Source organism: Hemibagrus wyckioides, linkage group LG28, assembly GCF_019097595.1.
Source record: "Hemibagrus wyckioides isolate EC202008001 linkage group LG28, SWU_Hwy_1.0, whole genome shotgun sequence".
In the NCBI taxonomy this organism is placed as follows: domain Eukaryota; kingdom Metazoa; phylum Chordata; class Actinopteri; order Siluriformes; family Bagridae; genus Hemibagrus; species Hemibagrus wyckioides.
In genome coordinates this window covers 12,193,231-12,218,319 of record NC_080737.1, presented here as the reverse complement: position 1 = coordinate 12,218,319, position 25,089 = coordinate 12,193,231, and the positions used below count along the sequence as shown (strand labels likewise).

Genomic DNA, 25,089 nt, shown 5'->3' with positions numbered 1-25,089 from the left:
TCCACTGGAATGAATAACATACTGAGTGCCCTTAGGAGCTTTCTGTTTGGATGTGCAGTCTTTGGAAAAGGCTCTTTGGTTTTGACTCTATTGTGAGGAATTTTGTGGCAGGTGCAGGGTTGAAGTTCAAAAGTGTTGCTTTGTTTGGTGACAGTGTGTGGCAAAGTGTTTTAAGCTTGTTTTGTGTGTGTATATATACTGTACATTAGCTATATCTCAACTATGATTTTGAAAATGAGCGTGAAGAGCACAGTAGTAGGCCCAGCATATGGTAACGAAATGGTTTGTTCCAAAACCATCCAAGATTTCATTAAAAAAGCTCCTAAGAGCCCTTAAGAGACTGTAGGCCATAGGGGGGTGATGGTTGTGGGAAGGACTGTGTGGTGGAGAGTGGCACAGTGTGAGTAGTATGAGTCATGCTGTAATTCAGGGTCTATTCTTCTTTGTCCTCTCTGACCTTTGTACTGAGGGAGGCAGCATGACATGCCACACCCAGTTCCTTGTATGCTTGTGTGTGGCCTTGGAGATATGAGGTGGGGTAATTGTATGTGTCTGTGTGTGTGTGGGTCCATGTGCATATGTGTGTTGTTAAACACAGAGACAGAGAGGAAGGAATAAAGTGATTTAGCATGCGTATGCTTAACCTTTTCTTGACTAGGCATAGTGTACACATACACAAAGTGAAATCTGCAGGTGATCAAACAGTTATTGTGAGTAACTGAGGAAACTAAAACAAATCATTTGTTACTGTGTATTATGTACAACTAAGTTTCACTAATTGTAACTGTTACTCTATCTGTCACTGACAGTAGTAGTTTTTCTCAAGTCAACGAAATTAATCTAAATACCAATGTGATACTTTCTTACAGAGCCCCATGGTCTTCTTAATGGAAACCACCAGCCTGTGCCTCACGAGAGGTTTCGCCCCAGCCATGGCCCTCTGGCCCACTCTATAGAGAAGGACCTTCAGGACATCATGGACTCTTTAACTCTGAATGACTCTCAGGCCTGTTCAACTGAGGCTGGAAAACACTCTGAGCACCCCATCCCACACTCGCCTCTTTCCCCCATGTTCAACGGAAGTAGCCGCTATCTCCTGTCCTCTCCAGCCAGCCCTGGATCCATGTCTATGGGATCCAGCTATGAAAACACCACTCCTCCTTTCTCTCCAGTTTCATCTCCTTCAATTGCCAGCAGTCCTGGCCCTTGTGTGGACCTTGCAAACTCTTCTTCACATTCAACTTTCCACCATCATACAGTCCAACCACCAGTTCCTCAGCCACGGCAATCAGCAGCTCGGATTGGCACTAGCAACGGTGGGCGAAAGGTACAGGAAAGTCCTAGGCTTCCCAGAAAATCCTTGACAGATGCTTCACCAAGTCCTTCAGCCGGTCACCAAGGCCAAAACCAGGATGTTCAGGTCAGAGGAGGTCCAGAAGGCTCACGTTCAGTTCTTGGTTTCTCTGGAGACACAGGCAGGGACAACAGGATCATGAATTTCAGCTCCTCTGCCTCCTCAAGTCCTAGATCCAGTGCAGGCTCGACTTTCCAGGAGAGTCCCACAGTTGATATTGGAGTTCAGTGCATCCAGCCAAATACACGCTCACTTGTTCCTCCAGAGTGCCCCCAGCCCACCCGCCGAGCGATAGAACCTAACAGCACTCCAGTCCGAGAACGTCCGCCTCCCAGTCCCTCTACTCCACGTCGTGTGCTACATGGAGTCCCAGTCCTACCTGGAGCCCTACCTGGGGTATCCCCAACAACTCGAAGCCCAACAGGAAAGGGTGTACCAGACAGCCCTCGACAGCATAGACGAGTCACAGTGGGCGAAGACGCCGGTGGAATAAGGGGGCTACGGGCCAGAAGCCCTTCTCCTGTGTCTACTGTCTTGAAGGACCAAACTAGTAGCAGTGGGAGGCAAAAAGGGAGTGTTGGAGTTAATCAGAGCCCAGGTTTGAGTACCCTGGTTGGAGTTTCTCCCCTCACCAGTCCTTGTAGTCAGAGGAAGAACCCCAAAGAAACATGGACTGTCCAACCCAGGGCACGGGAACGTAAGAACAGCATCTCAGAAATCAGTGACAATGAGGATGAATTGTTGGAGTACCATCGCTGGCAGCGGGATGAGAGGATAAAAGAACAAGAAATGGAGAGACTGGTGGGTGTGTTTTGGTGTTCTCTATATTTGCATGGGTGAGATTGTGTGTGTAGGTTAAAGCCATAAAAACTGTTTCCAAATACGTTGGCCAGCATATATCAAAGCTGAATGCCAAGATGCCTATATGAACACAGCTTTGTGTGCATAAGGAGAGGAGGTGTTGACTAATGTTTATATAGCAAGGTAGAATTTTCCACAGCGGATTCTGTGGCTTGTGGTGGGTGGTGATGAAGGGTTTATAGCTAAAGCACAGATAAGAGTAACACATCAATGTAAATTCCTGAGTGTCTTGTAAAATGCCATGGGCAGAGGGTGTGGCAACATGAAAGCTATATTTACCCAATGTGGCCTTGAAGTATTAAACTGCTTACACACACACACATACACACACATGCTTCCCTATGATCTAATTGCTTAAACACAAGTGTAACCCTATAATTTTCTAAACACTTTATACCCTCATGTCTCTTTAATTCCAAAGCCGGTCCAACCCACAAATGCGTACCCCATATAATCCCTAGACCTTTTTTCATATTAATGTGCTTTGTTCACTACATAATTTCTATTCCTGTGATACAGGCTACTGTCCTGTTTCTCTCCAAAGCTATCCAGATTCTTAAGTCCAAAATGCACACACGCTCACGCTTAGAGTCCTAATTATGAGCTGCCGAGCAGCTGTCACTGCAGAGACACATTCCTCTTATTCCCTTTAGAAAAACTATTTTAGGAGACATGTCCATATAGACAACAGTGAAATTAATACAAGTAATTTTCCATGAAAAATCATCATCCTTAAAGAAACCATATCAGTTCTCTGTTGTAATCATTTCATAATAATGCAGGAAACATTGAAACTTGACTTATAGGGTGAATTTGCCCTATAGTCCAAATGATGTGTATGTCTCTGTGGTTACGACTGAAATACATCAGATTTATTAGACACTTTCTGACAGTTTCCTTGTTAACCAACATTCATTCTCAACTTAGCTGTAAGTGGACCTCAGGTTTTACAGTTTCCTGTGTTATATAATACAGATACTGCATCTGTTTGCAGCATCAAACACTGTTTTTATAAATGCTGACCACAGCGATGACCTCACACAGGAGGTGAGTAAACTAAATGTGAGACAAGGGAAAGAGAGTGACTCAGAGAAAGAGAAAAAAGAGTGGTGGAAAATTACCCAGAATGTCTTAAAACGCTTATTGAAACAGATTTGAACTTATAAGAGCAACTTATCTGATTACCTTTCCCCTGTGCCAGGATCCCAATAACGAATAATGTGATTCAGTTTTTTTTATTGTCCTTATGGGAAATCGTGTTTAAGCATGGCTCCAACAGAAACAGACATATCTGACAAAGAGTGAAATCAGCCTAAATAACAACACAAAAGACAGTAATGCATGGTATATAAGGCAGTAAATGTTGTTAACACACACATATATTGCTCCGTTTTGTCCAAGTATACTCAATACTTATTTCTGTTTAAGGGAAAGTGATCATTTTTTGGATTAATTGTAGGGAACATGCTGTGTGTGGGGGTAGGTGGGTGTGTGTGTCTCTCTCTGTGTATGTATGTTTAAAAGGAGTGAGCATCAGTAAGGATTCTGGGTCGTGGCCCACTTGGCTCATTGCCATGCGTACTCTGTTCTGTCGTGCCACAGTCTGCTACATCCTACTTCTATTATCATGAAAGAACCACACACACACACTCACACACACTCACACACACACACACACACATTTACCTTACTATTCCTGCTGGGACCATCCATTGCAATCAATTAATCAGCTTTTCTATCCTTGTAGCAAAATGTGGTCCCCACTACGATATAAAAACAAGCACACAAGCGGGTACACACACACACACACACACAACATCAAAGTCCAGTGAGGCATACTCTCTCTCTCACTTTCATCTCAAGGAGTTCTAAGATGTTTGGTATTGGAGGTCACTTCTTCTTCTTCCTGACTGTGTCACCGTGGAAACTGAGAAGAATACAAACCGGGTGCAGAACACAGGCGGACACTAGAGGGCAGCATGTTACCATGATTACTGTTGCCCTAAACCGCGCTTAAGAGTTACTTCATTGTTTACTTGTTTTCAGAATAATGGTTGGAGTTGCATTATAAGTCCAGCGTAATCGTTTTATTCTCTCGGAAACAACCAGCCACGTCCTTCAAACAGGACAAAAGACAAACCCCTTAGAGACAAGCTTTAGTACCTTTTAAAATGGCAGTTTGTTATTATTTTTAGTATTCGCCCTCATTAAAAATACCCTGCTTCACAGCTGATCCAGGACCATTGACAATGTAAAAGGTCACAATGATGACTGCTGTGATAGCTGTAGATGTTGGTCCGTGATCAGTTAATTCTCGGTCCCTCTAGTGTTAGGCTCTCACACATTACAGTGTCTGCTTCTGTGTCTGTGTTTGTCTGCGTACTGTATGTAAGTGAAACGGACGCAGAGGGTAATTGAAAGACTGTTTACTGCTTTCCTCATTAGCAGCATTCGGCCACCAGTGGAGCGCTGTTACTCCTGTTCTCAAATCACCCACACTAATACTATCACCTCCTTCCTGGCTAGACAGTAATCCCCTCTCACACTAAACGCCTAGTACTTGAGTAGATTGGAAATAAGCTTTGACACAAAAGGTAATTTTAAAACATGTAATTCTGACCTGCATGTTTGTTCGGTCCTTCTCCAGAGAACCCTGGGGGTGAGTGCTTATTGTGAGATAAAGGAGAGCTCTCGTAATAAAGTGGGCTGCACACACACACACAGTGTATGTGGAACCCTTTTGTGTTTGTTTTGGGCAGAAGCATCTTTACCAAGCATGCCAGCTGAGCTGACACTCTCTTTGTTAAGGAAAATGTTGTTGCTTAGCTACACTGCAGTCGGCGTTTACGGGCGCTGCCTTTCTGTCTCCTCAGCAAGAGAGCGCGTGTGTGTGAGAATCCAGGCTCTCGTTTTAAGATATTGATTTATTTCAGAGCAAAGGCATGATCAGTATACCTAAATTTGACCAACATTGTGCATTAAAGGCTGAGAATGGGAAAAGGAAAATCAGCCTGATGTATTTATTTATAGATTTGAATATCAGCCTGTTCTGGCAGAGATATAGACGAGACACAAACCTTTGAAATATGGAAAGCAACTACACAGGCACTAGGCTATTCATTTTACATCTCCCGAATTATTTAAATTTCAGCTGGGAAATGACATAATCTTTGTTAAATATTAATTCAGACTCATGCTGAAGAGAAATGCTGAAATTTCCTATAGCATATTGCTGATGTAATAATTATTAGGGAGAATGTGATGTATTTTATCCATTTATTTGTCTTATTGTCATATGGGTTTGTTAATGTTTCAGAATGTCTGTGTGTGTGTGTGTGTGTGTGTACATTTTACGTAAACGTTTGCCCTTTCTTTAGTATAGGGTGTGAGTTCGAGAGAAGATCAAATACATAAGTGAAGAACTTAAAAATGGATTGAGGGCTATACAGAAATTTTTAATTCCTTCAATTTCTGTTTCCTGTTATTGGTCTGCTTCAGGACACTGGTTGTGTAGTGGCATCTACATGCTTTATTTTCACAAACACACATTAACTCATTAAAATGGTAGTAGTAGAGTTTGCTCATTTTAGGTTGAGGCTGACTGAATGAATGCTTAATCTGTTTTTTTAAAAAAAAATACAGAAACGACATTTTACTGTAGTGTTCTCCTGTTCTTTGTGGTGCTGCTCTTGTTAGAGCACGCTGCTCTGTCGTGTTATTTTAGTCATGCAGAAGCGCACAGCTAGTGTCAGCTAGCGAGGCAGCTTTGGGTATTGTCAGCTGCTTGTGTGAAGTATAATAAGGTCCAGTTCATAGAGCATTGCAGATCAACAAGCCAGGACTCAGACAAAGGGCGAAGATGAACTGAGAGAGTGAGAGAAGAGAGTGGAGAGAGAGAGAGGGAGAGAGATAGATCAAGCACATGCATACACACACACATACACACACACACGGTTGGTGACATATGTGGAGTGGCAGCAACAGCTGACTACTGTAGTAGGGGTGAGAGGTCACATTAGTCCACAAGTTGGGGGGTCACTGAGAGTTAGCACAGTGGGGGGAGCTGGTTTTCAAGTATGTATGTGTGTGTGTGTGTGTGAGTAAGTGAGTGAGTGAGACCATGATTTTATACAGCTGCCACGGGAGCCCAAGAGTTCTCTTAGCTGAAACGAGGTAGTCGGAGGTGATTATTTATCTGTTTGTGTTGATGTGACATTATCCTGTCATGCTGTTTACAGATGTGTGTTATATGTTATGCTTTTAAGTACAGTGTTCATGTTAAATTAAGGTGCTGGCATGGCGTGTTAGTGGGCACTGCTTATCTCAGATTTCAGTCAGCAGGATCTGCTTAAAACAGACCACGTTGCACAAAGACATAGCACATCTAAAGCCTTAACAGGATCATTTCAAATGTATGTGCTTGTAGCTGGAGATGCCTTTAGACTGAATTTTGACCTTTGTCTCTTTTTCTCTGTTAGGTTTCTATTTTATTTGTTTGTTCAGGAGACCACCCTGATTCTGAACTCTGTGTTTGTGTGTGTGTACAGGAGAGACAGAGGCTAGAGACCATTCTGAGCCTGTGTGCCGAGTATAATAAAGGGGACCCTGTAGTAGACATGGAGACAGAGAGGGCAGGTCAGTTCCCTGGGACAGAGGGCCAGCAACCTGGCCCCGACCTGGTGGGTGTGTCAGTCCAGCGCTCACATGCTCACACACATCGACTGGCAGAGTGTGATGACGAGAATCAGAAAGAGGAATGTAGCAGCACTGAGAGCCAGCACCAGGAGGTAAGACACTTCCACTCTTTCCAGTACATATATAAACATATGCACAACCATTCAGGCAAGCAAGAACTCATAGACTCCTATTTAAAGTTTTTCACTCCTATACCTGAAACTCACAGAAACCCACAGAGCAGTGACTCAGTTATTCAAGCAGTTTTTTTTTTTTAGTTTGTATAGTACCTGTAAAACTTTTGTTCTATCTGTATCTTTCTGTCTTTCTTACAATCTATCTCACACACCCCCTCAGCATGAGGACACTGCCGGAATGGGGCAGCAGGAGCTGGGTTATCTAATGGACGAACGGGTCAGGATTCTGGCTCGAGTAGAGGAGCTAAAAGCTCGGGTCACTGAGCTGGAGCAGCAGCTACAGGATTCTAGACAAGAGGTCAGACTTCCACTACACCTCTCAATAATACTGTAAATTTTGTGCAGGTTCAAGAGTACTAGAAGAGCTATTATATGATTAGGCACGTTTCCAGCACAGGAACCTTTTCATGAACTTATGAACATAAAGCTTAATGCTGGGGAATTTTTTTTTTTGGCTTATGCTTAAGATGAGGTCCACCTCTATGGAGCAGGAACCACATGGGTGGAGCTTTGCTGTCTTAAAAACTGTGTGATGCTTTCTAACTTAAGATCATCACAAAGGCCCAAAGTGTGAAAAGCACACTTTAACAAAAAAAAATCCACTTCCTACATTTTTGCTGTATTATTGTACAGTTTATGCTAAAATGTCACATCTTGCAGTTTTGCAGTTCATTTTAATGTTATTGGAACTATGTAGTTCTTTTTTAGTGCTTTATCTTTATTTCCTTGAAAGGTTCCTGTGCCTTGGTGGAAACGAGTCTAAACAAAAAGAAAAAAAATACATATTTTAATTGTGTAATAGATTTTTTTTTTAGCTAATTGGAGAAACAATATATGTACATAGTCATTCACAGTGTTGAATATTTACAATAAACTAAAAATGTAATTGACTTGAAATAAGATCATCATGTTCGCTGCATTCGTTAAATCTGCAGGCTGAGATGGAGCGGGCATTGCTGCAGGGGGAGAGGAGAGCTGAGTTAGATCAAGTGGAGGCAGAGTTAGAGATTATCAATCAGATTCAGCTCAAACTGAGCGAAGTGGAGAAAAATATTCAGAGGGAGAAAGAAAAGGTAAACACATATATACACACACACAAAAGGAACGGTTTGCATAATTGAATTAATGGCATTCTTTTGCACCTAGAAGCATTTTGCTTTCAGCAAGGAGGAGCAAATTTGCCTCTCTTTGTTTCCTGCATTTTTCTCTTGGTAGCTGTTTGTGGAAGCTCTTTACTAACTTATTTCTAACATTTAACAACCAATCTCTTTACACATTCTGTAACTGGGATTGTCTGTAGTTGTGATGTGACTGGTGTTGGTAATTTAAAAATTCTTGTAAATTTATAACAAAATAGAACTGATTCTATTGTATCACTGCATGATCCAAGCTATTTTATTATGAAGCATCACAAGGATATCACTTGTGTAAGTAGAGATGCAGAAAAAACTCGGCCAAGCTGCTTTTGAGCAGGGTTATTTTATTTTTTGTGTGTCTTCCTCTCCTGTGTCCCTGGTATGCTCTGTGTGTGCACATGCTTGTGTGTATTTGTGTGTATATGTATGTGTGCATATGTTTATTGTTTCATAGGGGAGGGCTAATGTCTCGGCCGAGCGTGACGTCCTGGCCAGGTTGAGGGATGGGTACAGTGAGCTCAAGAGCCAACTTCACAAATGCCCCGAGTCTCTGAGGGAGCACTTACAGGAACAGCTTGCCAGGGTCAGTCTCCTCTCCTACTGAGCTATGGAGCATCAAAAACACAAAAGCAAGGACAAACGTTCAGCTAAAATAAAAGAAAAGGAGAGCCAAGGCAATAATGAACAAACTGAACGAGTAGGGAGCACAAAAAACAACAACAACAACAAAAAAAGATAACTACTTAGAGGACACTGCGACGGGTTTGTTTACACTGAGTGCATTTGCATGTACAAAATAATCTGATAACTGCAGAAAATCAGATTTTGCCGACACATATACATGCAGTTCAGTAATGTGATAATAATAAAACTCCGGGTCTAGAGTCAGCTGCTAATCGGATTTCTTTTAGTAGCATCGCTACAAGTTGCAAAGCTAGCAGTTTAATTAAATTTCCCCATAGAAAGCTGGAAGGCACTTTTTGAATCAAGTAGCTTGTAAGTAGATTTTATCGACCGAGCAACGGAATGGTATTGATAAACTTTACATCGTTTCATTTTGTTCACATCCGCAATATATTTGTAATCCATTACGTAGAGTATTTATTGTCGATTGGTTAGAAACACAGCTGACTCTAAGGTAAAATCATATTTTCACTGGTAAATATTTATTTGCATATAATGCTGTACTTTTTTCCAAGTACTCTACCCAGAGAGGAAGACAAGCTTTTTTTCCTGGTTGTGTTTGTATATATGCTCAGATTTCTTGAAATCTAATAACAGTTTTTTTTTTTTTTTATTGTGGTATGCTGGTTACATGAGTACTTGAAATATCTGATGCACAAATCAGAAAATAATCTGATTATTAGTGTTCATGAAAAGATAACTAGGGCGATCAAATGACAGGCAGTTTACCATACAGTTGTGATTTGTAATTGATTTGTTTAACCGCTAAATGTTATTGATTATATTTAATACATAAAATACAGACTTCATATATCTTAGCACTGTATTGTGTGAACACCTTCAGAGTATGTTGGCTGGTTTCTCCTTTACACTTTCTCTGGTTGTGTTTATTTTTTTGTAGAATTCACTGTTTGAATAAGAAAGCGTTTGGCCCATGTGTTTTTTTTCTACTCTTGTTGGAAGGTCTTTGCATGTTGTTCTTTTATTGCCTGTTTTTCATATGCTAACAAATTCAGCTGCTTGCTTGCTTTGCATGTTTTAACTGAAACATCTCACTAATTCACTGATACTACATAGGATATAAAGAATCACATCTATTTTCTTCTTCAATCCCAACAATTTATTATGAACAATGTTTTGTATCAGGTGGAGTTTTTTTTAAATGTATAGAACAGAAAAATTCACAGCAGAGTCACTAAGGCATTTGTGTTCATCTGTCTATTTTTCATGTCCACCTGTTTGTCTGTCTCTGTGTCCACGTCTCTGCTCCGTCTCCATTCTGTCTGCAGAAGGCCGAGGCTCTGGAGTCTGGCTCAAAGCGCTTCGAGGACCTGGAGTTCCGCCAGCTGGAACGTGAGAGCAGTCTGGAGGAGGAGAAGGAGACAGTCACCCGGCAGCTGCTCCAGGAGAAGGCGGAGTACCAACACAGCGTGGCCAAGAGGAAGGTATGATCATAGTTATAAGGACAATTTTAATGGCTCTTACATCACGTGTCTGTGGGGGGATGAAACACATCACTGCTGAGATTGTAAGAAGTGGGATTATAACAAATGTGGGACGTAAAACTGCATTTCTCTTATTCCTCAAGGAGAAAATGGCTGCCCTTGAGATTCAGGCCAATCAGCTAGGCATGCAGGCAGCTAAGGACTGTGAGCGGATGGCTAAAGACCGAACCCTGGCCCTGCAAATGGTGCATAAGGTTAGTTCAATATATTGATGGGCATAATTAACTGACTAATTGAGTTCTAATTGTGTAACCACCCAATCAATTAGAGAAATACTACTTTGAAGGAAACAGACCTGTAGGTTTTTCCACTACAGTCTTAATCCACAGATATACTCAACACAAATACATATTCATACGAATATAAGAGAGACTATCATTTGGACTCCACTTTTAGCCAGGCAGTATTTAGCCTGCCACCACATGCCTTAAATTATGTTTTATTGTGCTGATATTATGCAGTTTATTAGGTCTAGTGATTAGAATGAACAGATTGAACTGGAAGGTTTCTGAAATTCAGTCTCACTGAGTGTTTTTTAACACTTGATCTCAGAAATAGTCCACCTAAGAAATCGAGGAAATATTGAGTTAAATAGCAGCAATAAGAAAACATTAATCGAGACTAATGAATAAAGGCAATTTTATAAAACAGATATATATATATATATAAAAATAAAAAACTAAAAATATAAACAAAACATTCAAATTTATCTTGCCTCTTTGTGATGTTTAGTTTTTACCTTCTATGGTTCATGCAATATAAACCTAGCTGTGGCATTATAACATTTTAAACTTGTTACTATTCAACTGCATTCAAATACTATGTTTATTTAGTCACATACCACGTAACTGTAAATATTATGCTTCTTGAATCTCGTTGTAATGTACTCATTTTATATGACTCACATAGGAGAAGGAGAGACTGGCTACCCTGGAAAAGAGATACCAGAGTCTGACTGGAGGGAAGACTTTCCCCAATTCCTCTAACACCATGCAGGAGGTAAGCACACAAGACCGGCACCAGCAGAATTCTCAGCCAGGCCACGATGCTTTAGTGTTGTCTGATACTATCAGGCCTCTGTCACTCTTCACTGCCATTGATCTGACAGGCTCTTCTTTGTAGACTATCTAGAAAGACTTGTTTTCTTCTTGAACATCATTAATATTCATGGGTTGATGTTGGTAGCTCAGAACTTTGTGCTGGGTGTTGAAATATCCACCCGTATTTTTGGCATACTGTAAGATACTACTAATATCTATCGGATCTGCTTCACTGTCTCTGGCAGTGATGTAAAAATTTAATCTAAGCTCTTGCTACAGGCGATAAGCTCCATTGCAGTGCCACGCTGTTTGTCTATTAAATATGTAAAAGCAACAAGGGAGGGGAGTTACACAGCACAGCAGCTCTGAGAAGCTTAATGGTGATTTTATTTGTTTAAAAATGACCCCTGTAGTTCATTCCGACAACTGATATTCAAAACAGGACGTTCTGCATATCAGTGAATCTGACCTGTCCAATGAAGTCCTTATCCAGCATCCCCCACTACCTGCTCCCTGCATCCAAAGCTCCACCTCTCATTCTTGCCCCATCAGGCCTCAGGAGGTAAATGAGTGGCATGCTGGTGTTTGGTGGTCATCAGGACTGTTTCAGGAGTCTTGTACCTGACATAAGTGAATGCTTATTTTTAAAGAAGTGTAACTATTTAGCCATAATGCAATACCAAAAAAATTACAAAATATAAATAGCTTGAGAAATATTAACAGCATGGTGCTCTACTAGAGTAATAACCATGTAGCCATGATGATTTAACACTGTGATTACTCTTTAACAAAATACATAAAATGTTATGCGTAACATTAACACATTGTTGAAGGTGCATGTTACTCAGTAGACAGCCTTGTCTGCCTGTACCTATGTAGAACTGTGCACTGCAAAGGTAGTTGAATACCTATAGGTCAGTGTGAGGTGAGACCGAGGTGTGTGCTGTGATTGCGGTTTTCGTTTCTGCATGGTGGAAGTCGAGAGACTAAGCAGCTCATCATTACTTAATTACAATCAGACTCTAGGAGTGTTTTCATAGTGTACTCTCACCGGCCACTTTAATAAGAACACCTGTACCTTAACACCTTCTTATTCATGCAATTATTGAACAAGCCAATCATGTGGCAACAGCAGAATGCATTTAATCATATGCACATGCCAGAAAGCTTTCAGTTCATTTTCACATCAGACATCAGAATTGGCAAAGTGATCTGAGTAACTTTGTGGCATGGCTGGTTGGTGCCAGATGGGCTGATATGAGTATTTCAAAAACTGCAGGTAATTGGGATTTTCATGCACAGTCGCTGTAGTCTCTAGGGTTTACACAAAATTGTGCAAAAATCAAAAAGCATCTAGTGATCAGCAGTTTTGCAAGAGACAATGCAGGACAATTAACAGAATAGTTTGTGCTGCCAAAAAGGACCACAGTAAGTCAAATAACCAATCTTTACAACCATGATGAATTGAAAAGCAACTCAGTGTCAAAAACATAGGCTGGCAGTGGAAGACCACATCAGGTTCTATCAGTACTATAAGTCCAGATTAATCTAATGCTGCAACTGCATGAATGCATAGCAGTAAAGGTGTTGGAATGTTATGGGCAGGTGACCTACAGACATTTGGGTTTGAGATTAAAGGATGAAAATTCAATAATAAATTAGAATTCGAGTTTTCATTTTTTTTTTCTTTACATTTATATTTATGTATGTTAAAGAACTTGGCACCTTTTGTTAGAACCCACACATTTTTCAAGTGATCAGAAATATTGGACTGTGTAACTGACAGGTTAATTCTTGATGCCCAGGTTTGCCCTATTAGATTGATTGTTTAAATAATGAATGGTTCTGGATATCTACTCTTGAGCCGTGAGTTTCACCAGTGAAGACTGCATTCGTTAAAAATGTTAATCATCTCACGTTATTCTTTTGATCTCAAACATGACTGTCTTCAGTCTATAAGAAAAATGAAAGAAGTGGCCTTCCTGTTCCAATACATTTCAGAGAATACGGTATGTGCATGTGTGTGGGAGTGAGTATGCAATGATGTGTTACGGATCTGGACTGTTATTTGTATATTTGCTGTAACAGTATGTACAGGTTGAGGTGCGAGTTGGGGCCTTTTTGATTTGTGTGTATTCAGGAGTACCTGAGACTTTCAGATGTATTTAAGATGTACGGTAGTGGTTGTGTCCCAACTCAAGCCACCTCTTTTGCCCCTACCACTTCCTGCCTTTCTCTTGCTGTAACACCAGATACCCCTCGCGAGGTATGAACGTACAGCTCACTTTCTCTGTATCCATTCTTTCTATGTGCCCTTTGACTCTTCTCCCATTCTCTTTCTTTTGCTTCTTTCTTATGACTCCATGTATTGCCGTGTCTTTTACCATTGCTATTTCTTCTAGTTCTTGCTCATGTCTATTAATAGAATGTAGATCAAACAGCAAGCTCATTTCATATTTCTAAACATAGATCGCTTCTGTGTCTTTCTGCTTTTTAACGCCTTCATCACATTCTCTCCTCTGTCTGTGTACGTGTACTCGATGCTTTGATGGGGTAAAGGATTATGTGACAGTTAGTCAGTTGAACCAGCTCTTCGGGATGCACAAGGTTGATCCCTACACAACGGCTCCTGTCCAATCATTCCAAGATATAGTAGCTGACCCTGTCCTCTCTAGCCACACGTCACAGTCTCACCCTTCCCAGTCTCTTTCAGCTGAGGTGTGTGTTCCACATGGTTTCCTTTCTAGTATTCTAAATATAAGTACTAAATCATATGGAGAAAAGTGGTACTGTCTTTTTAAGGCTGATATATTGCTGTGCATGGAAATGATTTGGGATCTGGATAAGGCTGCATGTATTCTATCATACTTCTTTCATCTCCCCTTGCCTCTTCTCCTATCATCTCTGCTGCTTTTTTTTTCTTGCGTTGCTTGCAATACCTAGGCTGAGAGGAACAAGCCTCTGGTGCCCAGGCTGGATTTAGAGCGCTGGTACCAAGACATCATGGCAGTTGGGGATACTAGCCATGCTTGTCCTCCCCCTCTTCCAGCTAAGTCTTTCTCCACACGCAGAAACATGCAGGTAACCTTCATTATCCCGCCTGAACTCCCAGTGTCTTCGTGGTATTCCTCTACTCACACGCTCTGTCGTTGTCCATGGATCATCCACTAACATTAGCCGGTGTTATTTAGAGTGGTTTCTTAGAAAATCTGACATTTGTGTCTGTATGTTGTGCTGGCACATAGCCGGAGATGTCTGACTGTCTGTGTTTACATACAAAGATTTGTCAAACCAAATGAATTTTCTGTTGCTTCATATCTGTTTATTAAGTCTTTGCTTGCCAATTGGAGCAAGATATTAACCACATTTCCTTACAAAAACATCAATTCTGCTTAGAAAGGTTACTTCAGTTACCCTCCCTTACACTCTTCTTTTTAAATAAAATATTTTACGGTACACATTATGATGTTTGTTTGTTTTAACAAAGTATTGAACAGATTATTATACCAGAAATGTCATTTGGATTGACCTCATTTGTTTACTCCTCTGGCTTCATGTCGGTGTCTATGTAAATGTTTTTCATTCCAGTTAAGCTATCAGTTGAATTATTAATTGATTATCAGGCTGCACAGTGACCTACTCTACTCTGTGTTCTCAGATGTACAGGTGTATGCAGGATGGAGCAAATGGTACGTCCACACAACCCAACGCTGGAATTGCAGGCAGAAACACTCCAACCAAGGTAATGCACACACACACTGCCTGCAGCAATATAAAGAGATATGTAAATCATTGGACGGTTACACAGTGAGGGTACTCCAGCTGTCTGTATTGTGAATGATGACTATGAGGTTTAAGTTCAGAGTTTTCAGCCACAGTTTTAAAATCTTCTCATTTAAAGATGTCAAGTGATGTATGATTTATTGGTTTTCCCAAACAGTGATTGATAGTAAAGCAATTATTGTCAAATTCTAAAACAATTTTACATTTACATGCGGGGAACTGTATCTAAAGGGCATGGACTCCTATCTATCTATCTATCTATCTATCTATCTATCTATCTATCTATCTATCTATATATATATATATATATATATATATATATATATATATATATATATATATATATATATATATAAAATCACACATGCTCATAGTTTTGAGTTAGAAGTTCATTTATGTAGAAACCATTCTGTTTTCTGATCAAACAAAATCTCAGCATTTCTGCTGTCCCAATATTATTGTGAAATAACCTGTAGATTATTATTTAATCTTTATATCATGAACAAAATGTTTATTTAAGTGCCACATTATACTTTAACCTTTAATATTTATCTTTAAACGTTAATCTTAACTGATATTTTTTATTTCATCACACGTTCAAATGTGCTGGAATTTACATTTGTCTTTATTCAGTTCTAGACCGTTCTGCATAAACTTTAATGCTATTAACTCTATTTTGCTTTGGATTCAGCTTTTCATAATTTCTTTTGCAGTGTTAGCATTACAGCTGCTGTCTGATCAACCGTGCTTCTGTAGATGTTTCTCCTTCAATTTGATATGTAGTATTCTGCGTGTAGTGTTTGATCTGTAGTCTCTGATATGTAGTATTCTACCACATTGTTGTCTCACTTTTAGAGCCTTCCAGATCTGTCAGCCTCTAATCTGGATACAGAGTCCAAGAAACTGGCTCTTGAGGGCAAAGGTAAACCAGCTTTCCAATGGCATTAACATGTTTCCGAATACCATATTAACTGCTTATGCTGGACCGGTCTATCCATTGTCAACAACTCCACCTCTTAAAGGTGAAGCATAGTTTTTAAGACTTGAAAAGAATTGATTTAGGACAAAACGTCTGAGGCTTGTAGGGTCTTGTCTTGGTATCTGCTACCTTGGAGCAAATCTTTTTATATTTTAACAGCATTCATAAAGGCTCTAGGGCAAGAGGCATCAACTGCCAGATTGTAGTCTGGATGTGTAACCAGCAAAGAATTTCAGTAGATCATCTATGGTACAATTATATGTGTTTAGGTTAAATTAATTAGCTGAAGGCAGCTCCTCAACACATCACACATCATAGTGACAACAAAAAATGCAATGTTTACAGTCAATTGGGCTTAGAAATACCATAATGTTTAAGCTATAAAGGGTTACTGTTTTGTCCTGTCAGATTATCTGGACCTTTGTAAGCAAGGAATTGTATATGACTGGACCTTTTTTCTATTGTCATTCTCTTACCATTTTTCACATTTGTTTTTTTATGCATTTGCCTAGGGCTCCAAACATGTGATGACTCCAGATTTTTCACCACTGAACTTAAAGCAAGGCTCGAAACAGACCCGCAATGCCATTGGGGGGTGCCGCAGGGCTCTCACTCCCAGTTAAATGGCCCATTCCCTGCTCCAGCAGCCCCAATGGTGCACCATTCCATCCTGCACCATCAAGCACCCCCTGCAGGTGGCCAAGCATATGACACACTCAGTTTGGAGAGTTCTGACAGCTTGGAGACCAGCGTATCCACTGGAAACAACTCCACCTGTTCACCTGAAAGGTGAGAGAGGGGTGACAGAGGGGGCGCTTTAGTTATTTGAAAACATTGGTTTGGTCCAAAACACCTGAACCTTGTAGGGGAGTCTGGTGGTATAGTTTTTCAGGTAAAAAACTTTTTTAAAAGACATTTTTAACAATTCTGAGATCACCATTAATGACTGAGCTCGACCCTGATCACATTTTCTTCATTAATAAAGAACATTGTGGGTGGTTAAGGTGGAACATACAGTGCCTTGCAAAAGTATAGCAAAATCATCTAGATTACAAAAGACTCACAGAATGTTCCAGCCAGTATTTCTATTGCAGGATAATATGCTCTTAAAGTACATTTTTAAAGTCCAAAATCATTATTTGTCAGAAGATCTTTGTGGGAGAACCTTTATATCTGTCAGGGAAGTTCCTACAAGCTTTGTGCAATGTTTGGGAATGGATTTCTCTATTCTTACTGTCAGATTTTCTCCTCCGGTTCACCTTTTTGTTTTCAATCACTTCTGCGTTGCTTTGGTCTTATGTTTGGGAACATTGTCCTCCTGAAAGGTGAAGAATCTAGCAAGCTTTAGATTTTTTAGAGGACTGCAGCAGGTAATGTCCCCCTGTATTTTTCTACATCCATTCTCCTTTCAATTGTGACAAGAAGGCCAGCTTCTGAGGATCATAAGCATCCCTCAGTGCATCATGATGCTATCACCATATTTTACTGTAGGGATGGTGTTAATTGAGGTATGGCCTGTGTTAGCTTTGGACCTAACATAGCACTTTGAAACCTTCACTCCACTGTACTCTTCAACGCCCGTTAGAGTTACTGTTAGCCTCTCAGTGGCTTCCCTCACCAGTCTCAGTTTTGGAGTTTTTAGGGATTACCTTGTTTAAGTTAGAAATTGAGTGGACATGATTCTGCTTCCACTTGCTCACTTTTGATCAGACAGTGGTATGCACAAAATATAACCTCTTAGTGTAGGATTTTTATTTCCTATTCCTAAATGATCAAATTCTATGAGATTATCATTAGCTTGTTATAAAGTCTTTATTTTAAATTAATTTTCTTCAGACTGACATGAGGTAGGTTTTGCCCTATTTTCCTTGAAATACTTGCTGACCATTCATTAATTAAATTTAATCAAACATTTTCCTGTATGAGAAAATAAAATGCAATAAAGGTACTGACAGGAAGAACATGTGTATTTATTATTTTTTATTCAGACAAATCAGATGAATTGGAGGTTGAGTACTTTTCAACCCCACTGTTTGCCAAATATCCTATTTCTAACTCTTAATAGGCCACAGATCTAATATGTCATTTTTGTGTATAGGATGAGAAACTCCACAACATATTAAAGGCATAAACACCGGTGCAGTAAATTGTCTTCCACTGATCCTGTTTTTTTTTGTTTGTTTGTTACAATATAATAATCTTCTTTATAAAACACATTCACATTTACATGAGGGAAATAGATTCCCTGTGTTTATAGTCACTTTTTAGTCAGTTACTTATTTATTTAGTTTTCAGAACTCTTTATTCATGCAAGCATGTGAAAACAACTCCAAATTCTGTGTGCAGCAATATTTTACCAGTGTTGCACTTAATCACCAGTGGTAAAAACTAACAGTCAACTCAAGTTTGATTCAGGTCAGGTCAGTTCACGGCCCCAAATGACTGGCCTTGCCAGTGCCCCTGAGAGACGGTCTCCATGGGAACCCTTGTCTGCCTCTGTTCCCCTGACAACGGGTCATCCTGCCCAATTTCCCCTTAAACATGTTTTTCTTTGCATTTCTCTCCTTGTACAAAGTTACTTGGCCTGTTGCCATGACAACCACCAACCATACAAGAGACAAGAGCTTGCTCACCTGTTCAGAGTTGGGTCGTGTCCCGAGGCAGAACAAGGGGAGCCTGCCATATTATGTATTCCCCTTAGAAAGGGGTGGGGGTTTGAGTATTTTGTCAGCCGGGAAGTATATTCACTTGATTGTGTCCTATTTTTCAATTCTAGAAGTGATGGACCTTGGGAAGGAATTTACTCGGTTTCTGGTCTATGTTTTTATGCCCTTTGATGTTTTAATATGTCAGAATTAGAGCTCCTGGGTCTCAACCTACAGTCAGAATATTTTTTTTCTTTCAAAATGGAAAAAAACTTACCTAAGGGCTTGTACATGGGTCAGCTGTCTGTTCCTAGAAGAATGAGTTGCAACAGGAAGAAATTGATTCAAACGGCCACTTTTGACTGTCAAGGATCTTTCCTAGTTGAGTGGGAAAAAAAAGTAACTGTGTAGTTTTCCGAACACTTGTGTCCAATTCCACAACCTCCAGTTGTGAGCTCTCATAGTAACAGAGCAAATGGATGTGTTTGTGTCTCAGTGGTAGCGGCCTGGCTGGGCTGAGGCTGGAGGAAATGGAGAAGATGCTGAAGGAGGCTCAACAGGAAAAAGCCAGATTGGTGGAGAGTCGTGTGAGTCCCATTAAACTTTAATTGTCTGTGAAATGTAATCTCTCTTATGAATTTCAAAACGGAGTGTCAACTCCCTTTGCTTCTGCGGTAGTGAAGATTCTTTTCGCACCTACAAAGAGACACTGACATGAAAGACGGGCTCTTAACAACTTCACCTAGAGTAATACACATATTGACATTCTCCTGTGAAATTATTTTTTCATACGTCCCTTGTAACCTCTCACTGTGGGCTTTTGCAAATGTATTTTTTTTTTTTCCTTCAGTCTGTTTCATCTTTTCACTATTAGTTCAATGCCCTTTTCTTTCTGTTTCTCTGTCTCCCTCTCGGTGTCTGTATCTCTCTCAGGAGAGAGAGGCGCAGGCACGAAGGCAGCTGCTGGAGGAGGAGAGGAAGAGGCGAGAGGAGGTGGAGAGGAGGCTGCAGGAAGAGACCGCACATCGGCAGAGATTAGTAGAGGAGGAGGTCAAGATGAGAGAAAAGCAAAGCTCGCAGGTCAGTGCAGGTTTATGAAGAAGTTAAACTTGAGAGAATACCAGCTGCTCGCAGATCAATGCCACTCTTGGAGCGCAGACTGCCAGTGAATCCTTTCAGACATAACATGTACTTTCAGTGTCTTGAGGTTAAGAAAATGTTTAAAGAGGCAGGTTTTCACATTGATCTCGGAGCCATCACAGCATTGGCCATATCAGGCAAATGTCAATTTAGAGGTTTTAAAGGGCCATAGGGCTTAGTGGAAAAATACTGTTCTGAGCTGAGGTGCCTCTAGCTCTGAGGTGAGTGTTCAAATCAAACATGTGTGAAAAGTGATTATGGGGTCATTCTGTGAATACTAGGGGGATAACATGAAGGTAAAAGTCAGATTGCAGTGGGAAGACTTTAAGGCACTTGAGAGGACAGACAGATGGTGTGAGGAAAGCAGAAAAAATAGTGCTAAAATTTCAAGAGGAAAAAGTAAAGGTGCACATATCTAAAGCAAGAGATTGGAGATGAAATGACAGTGGATTATACTGTGTTTACAAATATAATATAAGCTGTCCATACAATAATTATTTAGAAACACTATTCAGTAAGGTATTTTTAATTAAATTATAAAATAAATTATATTAATATAAATTAATTCTGTAAGAAAAACAAAGAGGTTAAAACATGTCTAAAATTATGTTTTACAAATTAAAGGATTTAAGTGGTCTTAGATTTTAAGCTTTTTAGGCTATACTTTAATTTTTATTTTGCCGTTTAATTTTTTTTTTTAGCAGCTCAATCTGTTTTGCAGACATTTGGCATCTCACACACACAATCATATACACTAGACAGTCTTGAAGTAGACACAGACAAAGAAATTATTCAATGATTTAGAAATAAATAAAAAAAGAGAAATTAATTTCAACCAAAAGCAGCAAAACATCATGATTGTATGCTGTAAAACATTTTTAAACATGGGTTAATAATATAAGCTCTTCAAAAATATTTTTTTCCATACCTGTACGTGAGGGTACATATTTATAAAGAGTACTTCGTATGTTTGTGACAATAATGTTAGCATAAAAAATTCTCACATATCTACTCTATATTTAAATCTAAACCCTGATTAGGCTCGTCCAATGACCCGCTACCTACCCATCCGAAAGGAGGAGTTCGACCTGCGCTCCCATGTCGAGTCCGCCGGTCACTGCATAGACACCTGTCCTTACGTCATCGTCTCTGAGAAAATGTGCAAAGGCCACCTGGTGAAGATGGGTGGCAAAATCAAATCATGGAAGAAGCGCTGGTTCGTCTTTGACCGTCTGAAGAGGACTTTCTCCTACTATGTCGGTATGTTTTAGTCATGGGGATAAAGTTCTTTTCTCTACCTTAACAGCATTAAACCAAGGTGAAAAGGCACTTGCACTATGGACAAAAGTAATGTTCTCTTGTTTTTTTTTTTGTTTCTTTTTGTTGCTAGGCTTCTCACTATATACATCATCTTTTTTTTTTCCACTGGCATGTCTCTCTCACTTTTAATGTCTTTCGTATACACACATGTAGCTCACGTGTGTAGCCTTTTCACCCTCTTACTCCCCATGTTAGTAGTAGTGATGATGATGATGATGAAATAATCTGCAACACTTTCTCCAGCCTTGTGTTTGAGAGAGATGGGGTGGGGGGGGGGATTAGATTTACCCCCGGCTTGTTCATGACTAACAACATGAGACTTGCAACTCTTCAAAAACAGAAAAATGCCCAGAACAAATGAGCCCCATTTAGTAAAGTATATTTGGTTAATTTTAAGGAAGCATAATTATAAAAAAATAAATGATGAAATAATAATATGCAGATGTTTTAACCAAAACTTTTGTACATCCACACAAGGATAAGGAAGCATATAACACACATTTATTTATTTATTTATTTATTTTATGTATTTATTTATTTATTCATTCCTGTGATAGAAAGAAATCACCTTTAGTTGCAGAGTTAAGTAAAATTACAGTTTATAGTGTGGTATTACAGCTCCATTAAAACCTGCTGAGGTGTTTTTTTTGTTTTTTTTTTAACTTTATATAGCATTTGGTGAAAACCTACTGTACATGCTGGGTTTTGTCCCTTGGGTGATGCTGACTTTGACAGATTTATGTCAGCAATGAATAAAACAGTTCCTCCCCCAAATGCAAAACACTACCTGTAATAAGAAATGCATAACTCTGTGGCCTCCAAAACCAAAACCGTCTGTTGTATTGCATTAAAACAAAAATGCTTATGTTTTATTCGAGGTATAAATAGAATTTCTTAATTGTTGAACAGTCATGTCAAAAAATAAATTTGAGGAGCAATAAATGGACTGCAGTATCAACATATTATCTTACCAGGTTAATTATATACTGTAGCTATTTCCAGCTTTTACTCACAGTCAGGTGAACTAATAAAAATATTGCAGGGATGATAATATATTGTTGAGTGGAAGGAGGAAGGAGCTAAATGTGTTTTTAAATGTAATACTCTCCTCTGCTTTCAGACAAGCATGAGACCAAGTTGAAAGGGGTCATCTACTTCCAGGCCATCGAGGAGGTTTATTACGACCACCTACGCAGTGCCACTAAGGTAAACAGAGTAATTCTTATTTTCCTACAGTATTTACACATTTTGGGGAAGGGAACATGCCACAACAACAGCCATCCAACACAATCCAGTACTCACTTTGTTCACAAGTTTAAAAAGCCATATTGTCAGAAAGATAATTTTCATACAACATTCACAAAAAGAGATCAGAGGCAGGCACACGTTCATTTCGTCATGCTTCATTTCTAGCTGCCCTGTCAGTTCTCCTCATCCTACACACGTTGTCTTTTTGTTCGGTTCTGACAGAGTCCGAATCCCTCCCTAACCTTCTGTGTGAAGACGCACGACCGGCTGTACTTCATGGTGGCCCCGTCCCCAGAGGCCATGCGAATATGGATGGATGTCATAGTAACAGGCGCTGAGGGCTACACACAGTTTATGACCTGAGGGAAAGCTGAGCGAACACTCAGCCGTGACAGCGTAAGACTGAGCGGGACTTGTCTAACAGGACGTCGGTTCTGTGGGAGGACTGAACTTTCCACTGATATCTGAACTTCAGACATGCTGCATCAGCCCACACCGACTGATGAGTATCATCCAGATCAGAAAAATTTTGTATGATTGCATATTTAACCAGAAGGGAACAGGGTTCTGTTCTGTCATGCAGATAACAAGGTGCTCAAAAACAAAGTGCTCAGTCACCAAGAAAGACTATTTTACAACTACATATTTTTAAAATATTCTATTATTTGTGTAATATAATATATTTCAGTACCACTTTGGGACTATCCATGGCAACAGTTCCATGCTATTATTTTCTTTTGCACACTTTTTGGATTAATTAAAAAAAAAAAAAAGGGAAAAAACAAATTGTACTTTTTTTTAATGCCAAATATTTAAAAACAGTTATGCTTTTTAAGGCCTGTTTAGAGGTTCATATGTTGACTTTTATCAATAACAGTGTTCATAGCACTCAAACTCTAATCATTTTTCCAAAGTATTTCCTGTACTGGGAAGGTGCATCAGCTCTGAGTCAGTTACACGTCCATACTGGTATAAGGTTATAGTGGAAAAAATGCTAGCTTAATATGAATATTAATAAGCATTTGGATTATGACGTTCTGTTTTAAGGAAATGTGTAGCACGCTTATTTTTTGTCCTCTGTGAAGTAAAAGATATTCGGACGCGAGTTATCATGTTATCAATATTCCTGGAGTTTGTCCAGATTAAAATTTACATTAGTTGATATTCATATTCTGTTAAAACTAAACATTAATACTTCTTGTTGTATTTCTGTTTTTGGCACAAAAACATGTCTGGTGGGGACCATTTTTATTTGCTCAACTGTTTGTTATTATACCATGAGACTTGCCAAAGGTTAACTTCATTAGTCAAGCATTTTATTCTGTCAACACAATAATGCACAGGTACAGTGATGTGATCCATGTGAGTGTACTGGTTGTGAGTGTGTGGCCATCTGTGCCTTGCAAAAAATATTCTCTCCTTTTTTTTTTAATGCAGTAGTACTCCACTATAATTTTTTTTTTTTTTTATAATGTTTTATTATTTATTTCAGGTTAAACATCTTGCAGGTATGTCACAATATTATAACACAAACGTGCATATAATATGCATACTAATATGCTATTATATAAGCCCAGCGCAACCTCATGAGCATTATATTTATACTTCTCACATAAACAATATATTAACAACAAGAAAAATATGTGTATATACAGTATATAGGCTATGTGTCCTATTTACACTCATGAATTGTAATGACAGAAGGTGTGTACCAGGCCTAAATAAAACGTGTAACAAAGCGTGTGAATTGCATCATGGTGTTCGTTATGTAGTCGAAATGGATAAATAATGTACATTTTTAATTTTTAATATTTAATGCAAAGATGTAATGCACCAGGATTTCACAGTTACAGGATTAATAAATGACCTGCTCTCGCGCGCTCATAAAAAATAAGGCTTCTGCACCTGTCCTAAAGTTAGCAAGCTTTCTGTCACTTTTTTCTTTTCTTTTAACAGAGTGAATAAGAAAGCCTGGAGACGATTCCAGTGACAGACTGGACACATTTGTACTGTTCACATCGTTAATTATTTAAAAAGAATGTGTAAAATACGACTATTGACAGCTTCGTTGCATTGAAACCTAGTCTTTGGCACGTGGCTGTAAAATGCATGCATGACAACCAGATGTGACAAAGAGCAGCTCAAATTTTGACAAAATAAAATGATTTTACGTCCTCTGGCCTTAAGGTTTATTCATATCACAGACGTAGGAAATGTCAAAGCAGAAAACAGCCCATGGGGGGAAAAACCCCTGCAAATTTCGTTACACCTTTTATGTTTATGTGACTCATAACAGTCACATAACTACAAAACATCGCCTTTTTTATAGCCTTATTTTCCATTACTGAACTCGGGGTGTGTTTATGAGTCTGTCCAGCAGAGAGCGCTGTTTTCCTGTTTGTCCGCTTCGAAACGCAGTTGTTTTCTTCACTGCTCTTGCGCTCGGTCATTAAAAAAAACAACAGTTAACATACAAAATGTCGTCAGGGTTCTAGCAAGATCATTTGTGTGCCCTCAGAGACT

The 25,089-nt window shown here is 39.4% G+C and overlaps 1 protein-coding gene across 12 annotated transcripts in view; it reads left to right on the top strand.

The window, feature by feature from the left end:
- Nucleotides 1-24,739, top strand: part of phldb1a (pleckstrin homology-like domain, family B, member 1a) — a 49,859-nt gene extending 25,120 nt beyond the window's left edge. For 3 of the 12 annotated variants that reach the window (XM_058383439.1, XM_058383446.1, XM_058383447.1), the window contains 20 exons: nt 870-2,155; nt 6,763-7,002; nt 7,247-7,384; nt 8,022-8,159; nt 8,677-8,805; nt 10,196-10,351; nt 10,495-10,605; nt 11,321-11,410; nt 11,894-12,013; nt 13,592-13,717; nt 14,011-14,169; nt 14,395-14,532; nt 15,110-15,193; nt 16,090-16,156; nt 16,726-17,002; nt 19,355-19,445; nt 19,792-19,938; nt 21,039-21,258; nt 22,439-22,524; nt 22,789-24,721. In XM_058383439.1, coding sequence (XP_058239422.1) covers nt 870-2,155; nt 6,763-7,002; nt 7,247-7,384; nt 8,022-8,159; nt 8,677-8,805; nt 10,196-10,351; nt 10,495-10,605; nt 11,321-11,410; nt 11,894-12,013; nt 13,592-13,717; nt 14,011-14,169; nt 14,395-14,532; nt 15,110-15,193; nt 16,090-16,156; nt 16,726-17,002; nt 19,355-19,445; nt 19,792-19,938; nt 21,039-21,258; nt 22,439-22,524; nt 22,789-22,929 — 3,944 coding nt within the window. In that variant the 3' untranslated portion in view covers nt 22,930-24,721. Of the gene's footprint in view, nt 1-869; nt 2,156-6,762; nt 7,003-7,246; nt 7,385-8,021; nt 8,160-8,676; nt 8,806-10,195; nt 10,352-10,494; nt 10,606-11,320; nt 11,411-11,893; nt 12,014-13,591; nt 13,718-14,010; nt 14,170-14,394; nt 14,533-15,109; nt 15,194-16,089; nt 16,157-16,725; nt 17,003-19,354; nt 19,446-19,791; nt 19,939-21,038; nt 21,259-22,438; nt 22,525-22,788 lie in introns of all 12 variants that reach the window. The other 9 variants (XM_058383436.1, XM_058383437.1, XM_058383438.1 and 6 more) reach the window with 9 other exon arrangements.
- Nucleotides 24,740-25,089: the final 350 nt, after the last annotated feature.